General features: G+C 45.9%; 1 protein-coding gene across 1 annotated transcript; it reads left to right on the top strand.

The window, feature by feature from the left end:
- The first annotated feature begins 4,472 nt into the window (after positions 1-4,472).
- On the top strand, positions 4,473-5,381 carry DNAJB8 (DnaJ heat shock protein family (Hsp40) member B8). Its single transcript, XM_002194052.7, has one exon. It carries the CDS (start codon positions 4,640-4,642, stop codon positions 5,273-5,275), a length of 636 nt encoding a protein of 211 aa, XP_002194088.1. The 5' UTR covers positions 4,473-4,639; the 3' UTR covers positions 5,276-5,381.
- The last annotated feature ends 13,289 nt before the right edge of the window (positions 5,382-18,670 follow it).

Below are 18,670 nucleotides of genomic sequence, written 5' to 3'. Positions count from 1 at the left end.
TTCCCCACTACCAATCAGAAGAGATGGTTATCTTCTTGCCTGATCCTTGGTTTAGTCTAAAGCCCCAGCCTGAGTCCCAGAAAAGCTAGAAACAGACCCAGCTCTGTGTCACAATCTCTGGGCGTCTCTTCCAGTCAGCATTCCCCAGAGCCACCCCATCTCCCATCCCACATCCAACCTCCGTGCTGAGCCCGACACATGGGATCAATGCTCAGGACATGCTGATGAGTCCTCCTGTACAGAGTGGGGAACATGTGTTGTTTAAGCATTTTCTGCTCAACAATCACAGCTGCAAAAACAGCAGGCAAACTCCAGACCTCCTGAAACTAAGCACCAGGCACCTCCCCTTCTCCACTGCTCCACCCAGATGCTCTTGGGATGGGAGATACATGGGTTCTCCTTATCTAGGTGCTGCGTTTGTATTTTGAGAGGTTAGGAGACATCTTCAGGGCAAATTTTCTATTTATTTTTCAGTCTTGTTCTGAAGTCAGGCAGGTTCCTCTGTTCTGCCCCAGTGTTCCCATCCGTAACCACCATCCCCAGGAATGTCACTCCAAGGCTGAGCACAGCATCACCCCCAACAGGGCTGACCCACGGGGAGGCATCTAGTGACAGTTTGACTGTGGAGCAAAGCTCGACTCATGTTTGTTTGGATAGTCAAAGGACTTGGAACAAATGTCTCTGACTTGTGTTGGTTTAGATAAAAGGACCCCAGCCTTGTCACAGAATTAACAGGGCTGACGAGAAATCACTTGTGTAGACCTCCTCTGCCCTCAGATGCTTTTGAAACAGAAAAAGACCATGATGACAACAATAATAATTATTATTTATGTTGGAAAATACATTTAAAATCACCAAGTCCAACCATTAACCCAGTGCTGTCAATTCCACCACTAACCCACCATAACTAGATGGCTTTTAAATACCTCAAGGGATGGTGACTCAACCACTGCAGGTTGATGGGCAGCCTGATCCCATTATTGACAGCCCTTTCCTTGAAGAAACTTATCCTAATATTAATCTAATCAAAATAATAATAGAAACTATTTTTCACAACTTGTTCTGGACCAGGGCTTACTGGGGTGCCAAGAGCAAGATCAGGGATTGGGGCTGCATGTCGCCTGTCATCTGGGTGACAAAAAGTTTGGGACATTTTGCTGTGTAGTGCCTTCTGTTTTGCTCCCCATCCTGACCTGGCTGACAATCCCTGCCCTTACAGACCCAATTTCTGGCTGGGAGGGAAGACAAGGCTGGACATGGCAGTGCTTGGAGTGGGGAACGGGGGGGACAGGGACTGCTACATCCACATCCATCTGGCATCCTGAAACAGGGAATGAAGGAAAAGGAAGTAGGGGGCGGGGAGAAAAGAAAATCCCAAAGATCCTCGGATAATAAGCACCATTAAGGTTAGTCTGTCTCATGATTGTTTCTTATTAAAAAGAGACTGTACTTTATCTGTGCAGGATATGCTGTTTGGATGAGGGAATTAGCAGAGTGACTGCCTCCATATCATCTAATTAGCAAAAATGTTGATAAGCAGATACAATCACATATGATTAGGATCCTTTTAAAAAGCCACTCCATTAATTAAATAGACAGAAAGGCTGCCTCCAGCCCTCGCGTGCCACTGATTAGAATACAAATATTTACACTAATCTCACCTCCATCAGCCATGGGACACTTTTGAGTATTTTTAGTGACATCAGATTACTATTGATTTTCATCCCCAATGTCAGACCATTTTGTTAGTATCTGAAAGTGCTGCCTTCAGTTTCGGATGCTTTAAATCATGTTAAGGGTTTATCTTAATGACGCTGCTGATAACCACTGTTCAGGTCACTCGTACTTTCTCTTCAAAGAACACAGTCTGGGCGGGCTTTTATTGTTTGTACTTGAGATTTAAGATACGAAAAACATTTCTCATTTCAAAGCCTTGGTTTCTAGGGATGGGGCTACCAGGCCAGTTTGGGTCTAGTTACTTGATGTGTGCATGTCCCATTTCCCTTTCTCCCTGCCTCTCCTTGACCCTTTCCTTTTTCCTTGCAAACCCTTTTGGCTCACAGCAGTGGCCTGTCTTGAATGGCTGCTAATCACTGACGCCTGCTGCAGGCAGCAGACAGACAGGCAGTGAGCATCCTCCGTTTGGGGATGACAGGAGAAAAACACTCCCTACTTTTCAGCTGGGTAGGATGCACTAAATCCAAGACAGATAACCCAGTGCGCCAGCCAGTCTGAGACGGGTTCGCAGCATCAAAATCAAGTAGGGGAAGAGATGCTTTGCAAAGACACAGCAAAAGGCAGTCACCTCCCTTCCATGCACAGCCCCAAAGCTGATTACTGGCCTGGGACCCTCTCCAACAGACTTTTCTGATGTCCCGTGTTCCCTTCTAGGTAATAGAGAGTAGGAACAGCAATCCTTCTTGAAATTTCTGCCAAGCATCTCCAGAAGGACCGTGCTGGCAGTGGTTAGGAGCTGTTGGCAACTTTTGGAAACTTGTGAGTGGTAAGCTGGGATCACCCTCAAGTCCAATGGAGAGTCCTTAAAAAATCTAGTACCTTTGGTGAAGATTTCAAGCATAAGGCTACAGTCTGAGTGAGCGATCAAGTCTTAGATCTTCCCTCAGTACAGAAGACCAGTTCAGGGTGTTTTGGGAATGCAAAGAGCCCTCTGAGCTCAAATGGGCTGCAGCAGCTTGCTGTTGGCCCAGGTTACTTTTGCCATTTCTACAGAACAAATAACATCCAGCAGAAAAATAATTCATGTGGTACAACCACCTGTAATTAAGAAGATTTCTGTGCCAAAGGAGGCAAAAGCTGAGATTTCTCCAGTGAGGTGAGCCCACAGGATCATGTGGGCTCCCAAAGGAGCTCATGTGCTCCTTTGCACTTCCTTCAGCTCCAGCCCCCAGACCTGCACTGCCTTGTGGCAACTTTTACTGCCCAAATCCAACAAGTGCCTCCGTGCTACGGCCCCATCACTGACCAGTGAGAACACCGGCAGTGCAAATACCTTTCCCAACATGTGCCAGCTCAATCGCCTTCCTCCTTCTGTGACATTGCTCTCTCTAGGCTGACATGACTGCCCCTTGCTTTGAGAGCCCTCCCACCCTGGCTGTGTGTTAGGACAGCAGCCAGCTCATACGCTGTGCACATGCTCTTTGGTCTGGCTGGCACTCTACTTCTTCCCAAAGTGAGGGATAATGGAAAAGAGGGCAGTGATCTACAACAAATGCTGCTATTAGTAGGTGTTTATGACACTGTGTTACAGACAGACGAATTTTCATTATTGGCACTTCCTTGGAGACCTTCTTCATGCAATGTTTCCCTCTGAGGAAATTGTATTTCCCACCAGAATGGCAAATCCAAGGAATTGAAACAGATGCAAGATAACCCTAGATTTGATTGCCTGTGTCAAGTTCCTGGGCCATCCCTGTTGTACATGCATACACACCTTGGGACAGGTATCCAAAAAGGCACATAGAAAAGAGGCTAAGGTTGGTAATTCTGGAAATTTAATTTACTACCAACATGAAACTGAGGCTGTTCTGAAGTGTTAGGCTTGTCTATAATTTCAGAAAAAATATGGTGTCCATCTAATCTTGATTTTAGGAAAAATTCCCACTCAGGGTTTAAAAATGACCACATGGGAAGTTCCAGTGATTTGCTACCTTCATAAAGAAGGATGTGCAATGTATTTTGAATTTAAATTTGGCTAATGACACCTTCCAACTGCTTTGTCTGGGAGCCTGAAGATCCCTGTGGCACTGAATTTCTGTTCCCATGGAGGTTCTTGCTGACTGTGATGTAGCTGGCATTGAACTTCCTCTTTCCCTAAGTCTCTCACTCCAGAGCATATTTTCCAATCCCTTAGTCACATTCTATGGTCTTTCCCTGGGCTTTCTCTGATTTGCCCACACTCTTTCTGAACTATGGGTAGCTAAACTGCAGCTTCCCTATAGCTGCTGCCATAGGAATTATGTCCCATGAGATACTATGACCTGACTACACCACACTTCCCTGGATTGCACACGAATTTACACTGCATATCTGAGAATCCCACTGTAGGGTGGGTTCAGGCAAAAAGTAATCTGACAAAGTCACAAGGGTGGTAAAACAGTGAAAGACATTGCCCAGGGAAGCTGTGGATGCCCCATCCCTGAAAGTGTTCAAGCTCAGTTTGGTTGGGGCATTAAGCAACCAATTGTAGTGGAAATAGTAATTTCCCATGAAAACCATCTTATGATTCTGTGGCAGTCCTACATCACAGCTCTGTCAGCACAGTTATATCCAGCAGCTGCAGCATCATGTGCATGATCTACTCTTATAAACAGAAGGCCAGTGACAACCAACTCACCCTGGAATGTGGTGAGGACAACTGAGCCAGGATTGGCTGAACCGTCTCTGAGGTCACAATCTCACGGTTTGTGAGCAACAGGTTTGAAAAGAATGTCTGTAGCTAAGCAGCTCTTGGTGGCCTTGCACTGCAGCAGGACAGAGCAGCTCATGGGGTGGACTGAACATCTGCCTACCCCTGAGAACTGCACTGTCACTGGGTATCCAGGAGTCTCTGCATGCTGATCAACCTTGGTGGAAGAGAGACGAGCAGGCATCTTCCAAACAGCCCCAGCTTTCCTTTGAGATGGTAGATTACTACAACGTCCTTGGACTGCAAAAAAATGCCTCACAGGATGATATTAAGAAATCTTACCACAAACTGGCACTAAAATGGCATCCTGATAAGAATCCCAGAAACAAGGAGGAAGCTGAGAAGAAATTCAAAGAAATTGTTGAAGCATACGAGGTTTTGTCCGACCCTCAGAAGCGATCACTCTATGACCACTCTGTTGAGGAGAGCAGAGCCCGCAGAGAGAGAAATGAAGCGGATTATTACAGCTTTCATTTCCATCATGGATTCCCCCGTGAAGAAGAGGTCTTTGAAGGCATGTATCCATTTACATGTATTTTCTTGGACCCTTTAGACATCAGAATCAATGGCGAGAACTGGCAGACCGTAAGCGGAAGAGAAGGAAGGTACAGGGAGCAGTTTGTGCGACAGAATTCATTCTGTAGCAGCGGGCACCCCACCTCTTTCTTTGCTGAAAACACATCTGGGCCATATGGTATCAGAACAGTGATAGCCACTACTGAAGTGATCAATGGCAAGACCATCACCACCCGGAAAATCTTTGAGGATGGGCAGGAGACAAAAGAAGTGGAAGAAGATGGCCAGCTGAAGTCTATAATAATTAATGGGAGAGACTACCTGAATTCTTAATGTCACCAGCACAAGCATTAACTGCAAGCTGTGGGATGTGCTCTCATAGCTCAACTGATGGGATCTACTACAAGCAGTATCAATAAATGCTGAGCTCATGACACAACCGATGCAGACTTCTCAATGGTTGGGAACAAAATATTTCACAGGTAAAGATATGGTTATGCTAAACTAAAGAGTGTGAGTCCACAAAGCCTGAATGAGGTGATAGATAGTAATTATGCAGTAAATATGTATCACAGATACATGTGAAAGCAACCTTGATGGTTTGCCAAAGAGACCAAGTTTATTAATACAGTAATAGGAGACAAGCTGGTTTGTGGACACATAAGAGAGCCCTATAACAAGCTATAGGTTCCCTTCCCACTCCTTGAGATGCCAGGGTTAAATTCTACCCACTGGATGAATAAAGCTTTATTTGACTCTCATACACAACCCTGATACTAAGTGAAGAATATCCTTCCTATTTTTGGTGTATAAGAAGATGTTTATCCATTGAAAAAAAAGTTTTTATGCATGGGCAAGAAGGTTAGCAGAGGTCAGTGGGACACAGACAACCTAGAGAAGAGAGAATGTCATAGAAAACAAAAAAAGCAGAGGAAGGAATAAAACATCATTCTTCCAACTGTAAAAGAAAATCAGGGCTTTCTTGAGAATGCCCTGCAAATTATGACCAGACACCCTGATGGAAGTACTACATAGCTCAGGGGCTGAAACTGAGCAGGGAAAAGGTGAATTTGGCTCTCGGATTGGGACCATCTATATTCCCTCTCTGCCTGGAGTCATTCAAACACAAAGAGCTAAATTCAAACCATGAGCCAACAGATTCCAGGGGGCTGAGTTTAGCTCCCTCTTTGTGCAAAGCTGGATGTGAAGACTTAGATGATACTTTACTATCCTTATTGTCTTGCTCACAGCTGCAAGAGCCAGTTCACAATGCATTTCTTGCACAGCCTGCCAGCACGCTGTTTTTGTCCTCCTGTGAGCTACAGAACACACTCCCCACGTTTCCGCCCTCCCCTGGGCTGACATGAGCTGCTGAGCCTTGTTTCTTGCTTGGCCAGATCACCTTAAGCATTTAAGATCTTACACACCTCTTATTTTTGGTCCCACGCTACATCCCCTTGAGTTTCCCAGCTTTCCCTGCCCAGTGATGTCTCCCTGGAGACTGGAACTGGTTTTCAGGGACGTTTTCACTTTAATCCAGATTGCAATTTCTGCCTGCGTTTGGGCAGGTCTTTGCATCTGTTTCCTCTGCTGTAAAATGGGAATAACAGACTCCTGTGCTTTGAAGGAGACTGTGAGGTAGTGTTGCTAGTAAAGGACTCTAAGCATTAAGGAATAAGTTAAATTAGCCAGAATGCTGCCACCCCTTATTCAAGCCTTTTTCTCTTGTAAAGACAAATGTAGCTTAAATCACCATCCTTAGCAATCGATGCCACATCCAGCACGGAAAAACAGGCAAAAACTGTATTTGTTATGTTAAGGGCTGTTAAGCCCCTCTCCCAGTGAGAAAAAGACAGCACTGGGTAGCAAGTGGAAGCTTAACTACCTGCTGGGTGCATGGAGGGAGGCTAGTGGGAATGGAGCAGGGAAAACCTCTGTGCAGGGACAAACTGTGTCTGCTGCTCCTCCACAGTTTGGAAGCCATCAACAGTCCTACAGGTACTGGGACTCTGAGAACTGCAAATATTTAAGGGGCTTTATAGAGAAGATTATTTTGATCAGAGCAAACACAAGTCAATATTTCTACCAATACTTCTCCTGTAGACAGCATATTCATGAGAGGTGGCTTCTTGAGTTTACATTATGCTGCCTCAGAGGAAGTCCAAGGTAAAAGAACCCAAAACAAACAAACAAAAAACCCAATAATAACAACAACAACAACAACAAAAAATCAAGCTGCATGTTTTGGATTGGAAACTGAAATGGTCTTTGATCAAAATAACATGTTTGGAAATCTGGACCAGAGTTGAATTCCCAGCTCCTCAACCTTTTCAGCTTCCTAGGGCTAAAACTTTGCTTCAGTTTTGCCTATAATGGGATACTTATTTATGCACATCAATATTTCCTGATCTGAGACAAAGAGTATATATATATATCTTAGACCTTTCTTGCCTTTGGGTCAGTAGTTCCCTCTCCTGTGTTGGTATCTAAAGCAGCACCTAAGAGCAAGTTCTTCCTTTTCCATCTCTGGGTCAGAGTGTGTCTATTGCTGCTTGCAATAGCAAGCTGGGGCAGCTCTGGCAGCTGCACACACCCAAACCTGCTGGAAGGAATAAGGGAACACAGACTGGGAAGGGACCCAGTTCACCCAGAAAGTGTCGAGTCCAGGAGGATCTGCAGATCCTCTTCCATTTCTTCCTGTGCACTGCAGGCCACAGAGCACCTCACAGCACTTTCTGTGAGCTAAATATCTGAGAGTCAAAAAAAAAAAAAAAAAAAAACCAAAACAAACCAGGATCATAAAAGTCTGGTGGTAAGAGAGCAGGTCAGTCTGCATTAGCAAAGTCCTGCATTCCTGCAATAGCAAGAAATCTGCCAGGTGTGCCCAAACCACCCCTGGAATGGGTTGTCTCTCTGTTACAGTAAATAACAGAGAGACAACCCATTCTGTAAGTTCTGGAAGTGAAACCCAACACACCTTGCCTTGGAAGCAAACCCTTTTCTGTTCCAGGACATTGGATCAGACTAACACTGAGCCTGCCAACAAAGCACCAACACCTTCAAGAGGTTTTTAAAAACTTTTTCTCATGCCATTTAGCAGCCATAGGACCAGAGGAGGCAGCACCAGATGTCCAGCCAGCCACAGCACAATTTTGTGATTCTTTGCCTTCCCAGTTCCAGTTCTGATGATGGAAACCAGCCCATCATCCTTCCAGTCACTGCTGGACTTGATGGGCTCATTTCCAGCACCAGCTCTGCCTGAAGTTGTCACACTTGGGGGCAGCTGGAGGCCTCCCTTCTGACTGCAGCTCCAGACCCGAGCGTGTGGCCCCGGCTGCCTGGGGCACCAGGCAGAGCAGGGGGTGAGGGTGGCTCCAGCTCCATCCCTGAGTGCAGCCAGCAGCCTGCACTGAGAGGCTGAGTCATTATTTTATTAGCAGGGCCCACAACTACTTTAATGTGGGCTTAGGCTGCAAAAACAAAAACATACATAAAAGCATTTGGAATTACTTCATAAAATACTAAATCACGATATTAACCGACTGACCTTTGCTCTATGCAGACCTGCTAATTTTAGCAATTACAGCCAACAACTTGAACATATCAAGTGGGCAACTGTTTAACAATAATGACATCTGCTTGGAAAATCAAATTATGTCTAAACATCTTTAAATCCCCACTAGGGGATACCTGCTTTTTTTTTGCAACTGTTAGTCCCTGTTTAATAGGATTTTAAACTCACAGCCGGCTGCACACAGTGGTGGCAGTGGCCCCTCTCCCTGGAGTGACAACAACAGGACAGACATCCCATTAAGCAGAGTGAGAGTCTTTCCTTGGACAGTGATGGAAGTGGTTTGGGTTTTGACAGCTTAATCTGATAGATGGGTGCATTAGCAGGATCCCTTTGCTCGCCCGTGCCCCTGCAGATACCGTCCCCCCTGCAGCCCCCCAAGGTTACATGTGCTGGGCACATCCAGGGCTGATCTCCACTGGATGTTGCTTGGGAAGGATGGAACCTTGCTATCAAGATGGGCTTTGCAGCTTTCAGTGCTGTTTGTGGAGCAACTGACATGAGATTTCCTCCTGTAATGTCATCAGACACAATCTAGTTTTATTTTTGGTGATGCGTTCTGTTTCTTCCCTCTCTTTTCTCCCTTCTCTCCTCCTGTATCCCCAGCTACTTAAATCCCTCCCTGCTGTTCTCTGCTTCATGGGTGAAGCTCCAACACTGAGATCTGTTCTTCCCTGTATTGGCCTAAAGTATGGCTACAACAGCTCTGCACTTGCTGTTGTAGCCATATTTCAGGTCTGTAGGTTTTTCTTGACAAGAAAAGTAACATTAGAAGCAAATGGGACCAGTGAGGAAGGATGAGCACAAGACCACCCAAATCTTCACTGAAGCACACCAATGCAGACCAAAACTCTCCACCATAAAATTAAGGTCCTTATTCAGCCCCCAGTTATGCTGCTGCAATGCCCTGAGCTCTGCTGATCTGGGAACAGTCTCAGCTCCTTAGGCCCGCTCCTGATCACTCAGCACCCTGGGCCGCAAGGCTGTTGTCAGATATTTGAATTGAGATACAAGAACAGAATATTTCCGCCCCTTCTCTCTCCCTCTCTCCCCCTCCCCGGCCAGTCTGGCACTTCTCTGATGGAGCGTGCAGCAAAATCACAATCACATGTTCGCAGCAGTAGGAGGCCATTGGCATGGAAGTGGCAGTGATGTCACTACAAACATTTCCACCCTATCCCATTTCTCCAGAACAGTCTCCGTTTTTATGACCCCATCCTGAGATCTGCAGGAAATCAAATTGTCCTGATACTATTTTGAGCGTTGGTGTCATGGCATCAGTACACAAGGACGTGGTGTCAAGCCGGAGAGGCGGGAGCGCCGGGCCGCGGTGCTGCAGCCGCTCTGCTCTGCGCGCCACGGGCTGGGTGCAGCCCCGCGGATCCGCTCGCCGTGCCGGGAGCCTCGGGGAGCCTGTGCTGAGCCAAGGGGAGAGCTGAGCAGGGCACGCTGCAGGGCAGGCCTGGCTTCTGGCAGCTCCTGCACCCCGCTGGAGGTTCCAGGGCCTGGGGCACCGCAGTTCCAGGGGGCAGAGCGAGCGCACAGGCACGCGGCTTGCGGCTCTGCGCCCTGGCACGCTGCACGCCAACCACCCCGGGGCTGCACGCGAGGGAAGAGCGTGATTACAGGACATTCATGATCTGGGGAAAGACAGACGCTGGCAAGGTGCCTAGGACATGAAACCAAATGACAATCTGACCAAAATGGGGAGAAACAGCACCCAGCAGCTACAAATGCTTGTCTGAACTAGGATTGCCATCTAAACAGAATGTGCCATGGGTTATATACCCCTGTTTATCAAACTGAGATTTAAACAGCGGTTTAGACCCCACTGTGCTCACAAAACCCTCCTCTGATGCTTCCCACTAACACATGAACCCTTGCAGATTGGAGCTCTCCCTTGTGCCTGTGCCTCACAGGAAAGATTCAGGTCCTGCAACATCTCTTGCCAATTAAGCTCCAGTGGCATCCCTACCTGATTCATCTCCTGCACCTAAATCTTATCTTCTCCTCAAAGAGCATCAGATCTAACATGTGGCATACACAAAACACTCCTGAACTGAGATCTCAAACAGAAGAAACAACATCTGCAGAAAAATTTTATCTATTGGACAAAGCTTATCCTGGAAGAACTTAAGAACCCCCATAGCCCCCTGCAGCAGAGCAGGAACAAGTACCAGTTTGACTAAAAATAAGCAGTGGGAGAGACATGGTGGTGGCACAGAGCTCCTACTGAGTAAGAAAATACGAACTGTTTCTCAGAAAGCATAGTGGGAGCTTCTCTGTTATTTCTTTTAATGTAAGGGACAGGACAATCCTATATCTTTAAAGTTTTTGCAGAAGGGTACAGGTTTGAATCCTACATTAAGAGCAGCTCCTCCAGGAGAAACATTTTTATTAGGCTGTGCTATGAAAAGCTAGAGCCTCCTTGTGAAGGCAGAAGAGAGCCTAGTGACAGAATATGAGTGTCTCAAGGCTGACACAAGGCGTGCCAAATGCTCATGGGTGCTTGCTCTCCACAGTACCAGAAAATACCATGCCACAACCCCAGAGAGGAAGGGGTTTTAACCCTTGAGGCACTATGTTTCTGACTTTGCTTTCTAGCACATGGTGTGATGGTCGGGGTGTCCTGTGCAGAGCCAGGAGTCAGACTAGATAAGCCTGGTGGGTCCCTTCCAACTCAGTGTATTCTGTGATTCTATGGCAAAACTCCATTATCTCATCTGAGCCTCACCAAGACAGAATGTGACCATTTGCCTTTATCCATGACTGCTAAACTCACTGAATCCACAGGAGTCAGTGCTGAGACCAGACAACCACTTTGTAACCTCCTCTATGGGGAACATTAGTAATTGGAGATAGTGTCCGGCAGCCTTCCAGCCCGGGACAACGCTTAAGTTCCCATGAAATTGAACTGACCCCTGAATTGGGTCATTAGTCATCTCCTCCAGCTTTCATTTTCAAGCCCTCCTTTATCTTTGGCTACAATTAGCACTCAGTTGCATTCACCTTTGGTCACCCTCCAAAAGCACCAGGCAAAGGAGCTCATGGGACTTGAATACCACCCACTTCTCAAGCATTCAAGAAAGTTCTTTACTGTTTGACTTCAGTATCTGCTTTCCCATCTTCCATGGGGCTATGCCCTGTAACTCTCTTTTCGTGGCTGGCACAACTTTGTGCCCTTCCTTCCCCAGGCTCAGACCTCCCTGGTGCCACTACAGACAGTTCCTCACTTTCCCATGCCCTTGATCACTCAGCATCTTGGCTCACTGATGCCATCCAACCTTTCCAGCTCCTCTGCTTCCTCACTTTATCCTGAATTCCTCTCACCACCCTCCAATGCCTTCCAGGAGCTGCTTTCTTGCCTTCCTCCTGCTGCTTGCAAATTCTTTCCTTCCCACTTTGGACACTACACTCCTGTAAATAAATAGTTGCTTGAACTGCTCATTTAAGAGCCTGGCCTCTTCCCACTACCCAAGGCATGAGGAAAACCCTCAGTGGTGTTAAAGCAGCTGCAGAATGAGGCCCAGCAGCATCAAGTGACTTGGCAAGGAGCGACGTTGGTGTTAGAGACACACGTTCCAGCATGGTCAAAGTGAGGAGACCATGTAGGGTGATAACATTTTCTTAATCTAATTTTTTTATTTTATTATTCCCTCTCTTGTGGTCCCTTCCGTTCCCACAACGAACAGGGGTTTTTATTGCTGGGGTTAAAAAACATGAATTTGCATTACATCCTGGCTCCCGCTGTAATACTTTAGTCTTGTTTCTCTCTCGTCCCCTCTCCAGAACAACTGATGCTATCACAGCCTGATTTAATTTCAAAGACGGATTGTGATTTGGCAGTCGGGGGAAAAAAAAAAAGCCAAGTTAATCAAAAGTCACCATCTGCTGTGTTGCCATGGGGATATTCCTCCCCAATAAATGTGCTCTTTGCCAAAATCACAGATAACAGCACTATAAAGGGTGGGAGGTGGAGGGGGGGAATCAAAGAAAGAAGTTCCGACACTAGGGGGGAAAAAAATGAAAGAGAGAAACAAGAGAGGAACAAGAGGCAGAGAAGAAGTGGGAGAGGAAGGAGCATGGACTACTGAGGAAAAATGACAAATGGACCAACTAGGGACAAGGAGAAAAATAGAGACTAACAAGCAGCTGAGGGTGACAAAGTGATGGAGGATACAGACAACTGGAAAGGAGGAAGGAGGAGAGACACCTCGAGACACTCTGCCACATAATATACCAAAACAAAGCAAGCAGAGATAAGAGAATTGCCCTCAAAGCCTTGTCTCAGGGGAAGGGGAGAAAACTGAAGCATCAGTGAGAATTCTCAGGGATGTTGGTTGGAGCACAAGAAGAGATCTTACCACTATCCACACTGCAGTTACCAAAAATAAATCTCTGGATGAGATAACACATGGGCATGACCAGGGTCAGGTCCCTGGTGTCTCAGCAGCCCCGATGCCATCAGGACCCTGTGGTGAGCTGGAAAGGGTTGTTGTGCTGCAACACAGCACCAGGACCTGGTGGGATAAAATAGAAATAACCTAGAAATGAGCATCTTCATGCGTCTTGAGATGGCAGAGAGACAGGGGCTGGTCATACAACAGCTGCTCTTGCTTTTCATTTCTTCTGGTGATACTGGGTGGCAATTTGGGATATGGAATATAAGGCCAAAGAGTGCATCTGTGCAAGGGGACATTGCTGTCCCCAGTGCTCAGAGTGGACCAGCCAGGCTCCTGCAGCACTGTGCACCCCAGGCACAGGCACTGGGCAAGGCAGTTGCCCAAAGAGAAGTGGGGTCACCTAACGTGGAATGAGTAAAAGCTGTCAAATTTTAGGTCACAATGTGTTGGCTGCCCCCTGACCCTGCTTAGAGTGTGCTTGTGTGTGTTGAGTGCCCCTATTAACCCCAGCAGCTAACGGAGACATGGGAGGCATCCCGCCCTCCTCCCCAGCCCCAGCAGGGGCCAAGCAAAGGGGTCACTTAGCACCCATGCTGGTAGGATGGGATGAATTATTCACAGCAGAGGCACCACCAGCCTTTTTCTTCCTTCTTCCCTGTCGGGGAATAATTCCAGAATAGATCACCGGTTGTGTGAATTCTTCACTGAAAAAATAAGTGAATGACTTCTGCATGAACTTGGTTTGCAATTCAACACTAGCACTGATAAGATATGGTCGCTGCACAATGACTGGAGGAGCACAACACCACACGTTGCCCATATCCAGCAGTCAAAAATGTGAATCAGCTCTTCACTCTTCCCTTTGCTCCCACCTCCTCCCCCCGCTAAGAGGTGCTGTAAAAATCAGAAGTCTGAAAACACAGTGTTGGATTAATTTTTCTGTATAATCATTTCAGGGCACTGGAGTTACACTTCCGTCCCTCTCTGCTCAACTGCATAAATGTTTTGTTTTGAAGGAAAGCTAAAGAGACTTCCATCACACACCTCTGGGAGCTGGGGTTTAGAAGTATGTCCCACTAGGTATGTCCCACAAGAGCATTAATGCCACTTTAACCTATGTACATGGGAAGAATTAATTAATTTAAGAATTACAACAGGAGGTATTGAGTAGTATTTTTCAGAGTAGCTTTAGTGAAGACTGAAGACATTGGGACCTCTGAGCTCAGATGGCCTCACCTGTGCAAACGGAACCAGATGGGCTGTCACAGCAGCACTTTCTGTGTTCCACATCCCATCCTCACCCCACGGCACTAACTCAAGGCTCCCAAAATGCCTCTCCCAGGACAGACAATGTCTAGGGAAGCAGAGATGGCCATGGAGGTAATGGAGCTCTTCCAGACCCAGCGTCTTCTCTCTGTTGTCACAGTGGAAGTCACCTCTGGCTGGGACTGAGAAAAGGTCCAACAGGTTGCCTAAAACTCTCTTTATCCTCTGCAGATGCATGTTGGTGCTCTTAGGGAGCCCCATGGGACTTCTCTGTCATGTCTCTCCCTTTCCTCTCTTGACTATTATAACATTTTACAGTGCTGGAAGAATGGTAATTTCAGCAAGACATGGGACAAAAATAGGAAACAATATATATATATATTTTTTTTTTAAATTAAAGAATATTGTTAAACAAAACATTTTCCTATGCAGTCACCCTATTGCTACTACCAGTTTTCTTCCCACACTCCCTCCCCAATTAAACAGCAAATTATACTTATCAAAGAAAAGAAGGTAAAGAGAAATCTGAAAGACTGTGAGAAATCTTTAATTACTAGTATAGTGGCATGAAAAGCTGTTGATCCCCTTAGAAACATACATGGCCAATTATCAAAAAATATAAGCGATGCAGAAAGAAGGGTTTGTCTAATAAGTATGAATCGCAGGGCCATTTAGAACATCAGTGTTAAAGCATTAGAGTTAAATGGAAAAGTAAAAAGGGGCTGATGGTTTTAACTGTTTCACAGGAGGACAAGAGGTTGATACTGATAAGACAAGCAGTATAGTGAAGTTAATTATCTGCGGCCCTTGGTGCACAAAGCTTTTTGAGCTGGTGATTAATAGAGATAAACCATTCAAACTTCACATTTCTAAGGTGAATGAAGATGGCAGAGGAGCTGCACAGCCCCAGCATACTAACAGCATACTCAGAGCATACTAGCAGCACCCTATCTCCTCTGACAGTGACGGGCTGGCTGCTGCAGGGGGCACTGGGTGGGTTTATCAAACCTGATCTGCTTCCCCTCCTCTAACGGCAGGGAGGTTTGGGAAGCATGGAGAGGGGCGGCCACAGATCCCCACTGCCTCTGGGGGTTGCTTCATTGGAGATGGCTGGGGCAGCTTCCCTTTAACTAACACAGATCTTCTTTACAAACCCTGCAGTGTCACCTCTCTGACAGTAACAGTCTGGGGGATGTTTATATGCAAGTATTTAATGCCATGCACTGCATTTGTTCTTTGTACAAGGCCTCCTTGCTGCTGGGTATGTGCAGAGGACCCTCCAGCCTCATCCCACCCTTTAGCTCAGGAAGAAGAATTGCAACCTGCCTGGACCAGTGTCAGTGGAGCAGGCAGGACTTGGAAGCTTGAAGGAAGCACAAGTCCTCGACAGTAGTTCCGTGGGGTTCCTGCATGGAGGGTAGGAATAAATTAAGTGGTCTGGCACTTTGGTGAGACCTGAGGAAAAAAGATGTGAAGGCTGACTCAGCCCTTGGTCTGAGACAGATAAATCAGGCACCAGGGGGTTTATCATGCTTGAGTCTGGCAGATAAGACCTAAAAACTGGAGAGCCTGGGTGGAAAATCAAGAGAGACAGATCTTGATCTTACAAGATTTCTAGCCACATCGCCAGACCAAAGCAGTTTAGACATGCTCTCAAGACAGTCCTAACCCCTAACTCTGGGATTTGGGTCAAATGTTTCTCTGAATCTCCTGGAACTGAAAAATTCTCGGAAGATTTCTGATACTTCCTGCTATACCCCCCTAGATGCTGCAAGGACTAGTTTTCTTCTTCTGATACTTCAGTGTTTCTATCTAGAGGCCAGTTAGAACAATGAAGTTCAGTGACAGCAGCAAAAATGGATCAGGAAAAATGAACTTCATTTCTAAGCTTCACAAACTACTTGGTGCATAGGTTTCAAGTTCAATTTGAATTCTAGGATGACTTTGGACTTGGCTGTTATTTTCTCCAAAGTGGTTGGTTGGCTGTTATTTTCTCCAAAGTGGTTTCCTTGTCCTTGATAAGTTTGGAAAGGCATCTAAACTTCAGCATCTGCAAACAAAAGAATCTTATATTTTTGGCCAAACTAAATTGAATAAATTTTGTGTTTGTTAATTGCATCCAGGCCAACCTTGTGCAGGGCCAAGTTTCAGCCCAGTGGGATTTGCACATGGCCTGGATACAAGCTATTGTAAATGGGGATCCCTGAAGGAAAAGCTGACAGATGGTGATTCTAAAAATGTTTGCCAGAGCCAGCCTTTGTGACACAGAAACCCCATAGCCAAGGGGGTCCCTGAGTTGGAGAGATGGTTCTGAAATATGTGGAAGGCCAGAGGAGTTTGTTGGTACTAGAGAAATTTGACTGGGCCTCTTCATTGCTTGCCAAACCTGTTTCCCTCAGAACCCCTTCACTAAGGTCTGGTTATTTGGATAAAATGGAAATTGGGATCAATGCTGCACCTGGTTTTCCAACTACATAATCCAAATCTACTCTTATTTCCATGCTATGAAATAGGACCAAGATGGACACAGTTTATTCAAGCTTTATGGAAACCCTCCTCAGCCAGCACCATGAGCAGAGTTACAGTCTGGCTTGTGCATCAGCTTTTTGGTGATGGGATCAACACCAAAATTCATTGGTCCATTTCCCTATTAGTACCAGTTTTCTTCTAACTAAATGGTGCATCAAAAGTCTGGACAAGGAGAGGTCCCATCTAGCACATATAAGCAATTCACAAGGAAAAATTTCTCCTTGTGATTTCTCTGTCAACACCGCAGATTCAGAAGTTTCCAGGCAAGGAAGATGAGATCCAAAAATGAATTTCCAAGTTGGCCCCATTCATAACAGCAACATCCTAAGACACCAACAGCTTTCCCAAAGTGCTCTGCAGCAAACATCGAGTTTTTGCAGTTAAGATTCACCCTTGGAAACAACAGGTCTCTGCCTTCCCTTGCTCATCATCATCAGGTCAAGTTTCAGCGGCTGCCAAATAAATGGGTTTCAGTAGCTACATGCAAAGCAGTGGCAGAGTTAAAACGATAAAAGGTGCTGCGAGTCATCTCTGCCCGACAGATAACAGGGGATGAGGAGCTGGAGGTGCCTGAGTGCAGAGCCCAGGTTCACAAAGAGCCTGGACACCTCGGGGAGAGGGGAGCTGGCTCCAGGAGAGGTTACGAGGCCCTTGCAATCAAGTTCAAATTACACATCAGACACACGCTCCACAAACAGACTCCAGACACCAGCTGCTTATTTTTAGACTGGAAAAGCCTTTTCTTACCAACACAGGTGGCGAGGCAGGAGCAGGCAGAGCACAGCAGAGCCAGCACCCCCATGCCCAGCCATCCCCACAGGGGCAGTGCCAACAGCCCTCGAGCACTTTCTGTCATCTCTTTGCACTTTCAGGGTGGAAAAAGATGAGAGAGATTTTCTGAATTGCAGCAGAGGGGACCATGAGAAGCTCTCCTGACACCCTTGCACAGGGTGTGCACAGCCCCTGTGTGCCTTGCCTGCCGTGGTGACCAGCCTTGAGCTCTCTGCTGAGCTCATCACTCCCAATGTTCAGCAACACTCATTCAGAAACTTAAAGAAAACAATATAGCAACTTGGGAATTGCTTCTAAAAACCCCTCAGCTTTTCTGCATTTAATTCCTCATCATTATAGCTGTAACCAAACTAGTTCACAAGTCCAGACATCCTGCTAGTTCCTTCAGCAACTGGACAAATCATTTGGATCAAATTATTCATTTAATGAATTCTGCTTTCTCCCTGCGAACAGCAAGCAAAGTCTGCAATTGTTTTGGAAACATTTTAAATAATTTTCTGCAACTAATTTTCATGATTTGCATCACTCATTGCAGCATTTGTCATCTGAAAACTGAAATTTAAATCCTTCATCTGGGTCCTAGCAAACATACCTGTCACATGCCCATTTAGGTGGTCAAAAAATTTAGGAAAACACACTAAAAAGAGTTTAAAGCTGCCCCTCACCTCCCAACATTCTCTGCCATTAACCTGTTTTATCTGGTGCCAGTATATTCGTATACATATATATGCATGTGTATGCCAGGATATTAATGGAAAGTCAATACAAATAGGAAACAAGCAGAGCAAATACATTTACCATAACTTCATGTCAAATAACTGTTCTATGAAAAGGCACATTCTTTCTCTTACATCTCTGCAATTATAGATGGAAAATGCAACAAACAAGAACCTATATAAGAGATACCCTTTACAGGGATGGGAAAGCAAAGTTCACAAAATATTTCAGACATGAAGATAAACATTTTCAGAAAAAAAAACCCAACAGAAAGAGAAATGGGCTATTCGAATCTCTAAGTTTAAACAAGAGACGACATTAAACAAGAAAACCAATCTTTCCCTCTCAGGGGAACTCACCTTTTTGAACTCTGACTGCAACACAAGGCTCTGCAGGGCCCTTTGGCTCCTGCCATCTCACAAGATCCTACGAAAAAGCATATTTTTCTAA

Source organism: Taeniopygia guttata, chromosome 12 (assembly GCF_048771995.1).
Source record: "Taeniopygia guttata chromosome 12, bTaeGut7.mat, whole genome shotgun sequence".
In the NCBI taxonomy this organism is placed as follows: Eukaryota; Metazoa; Chordata; class Aves; order Passeriformes; family Estrildidae; genus Taeniopygia; species Taeniopygia guttata.
This window is presented reverse-complemented; position numbering and strand designations above follow the sequence as displayed.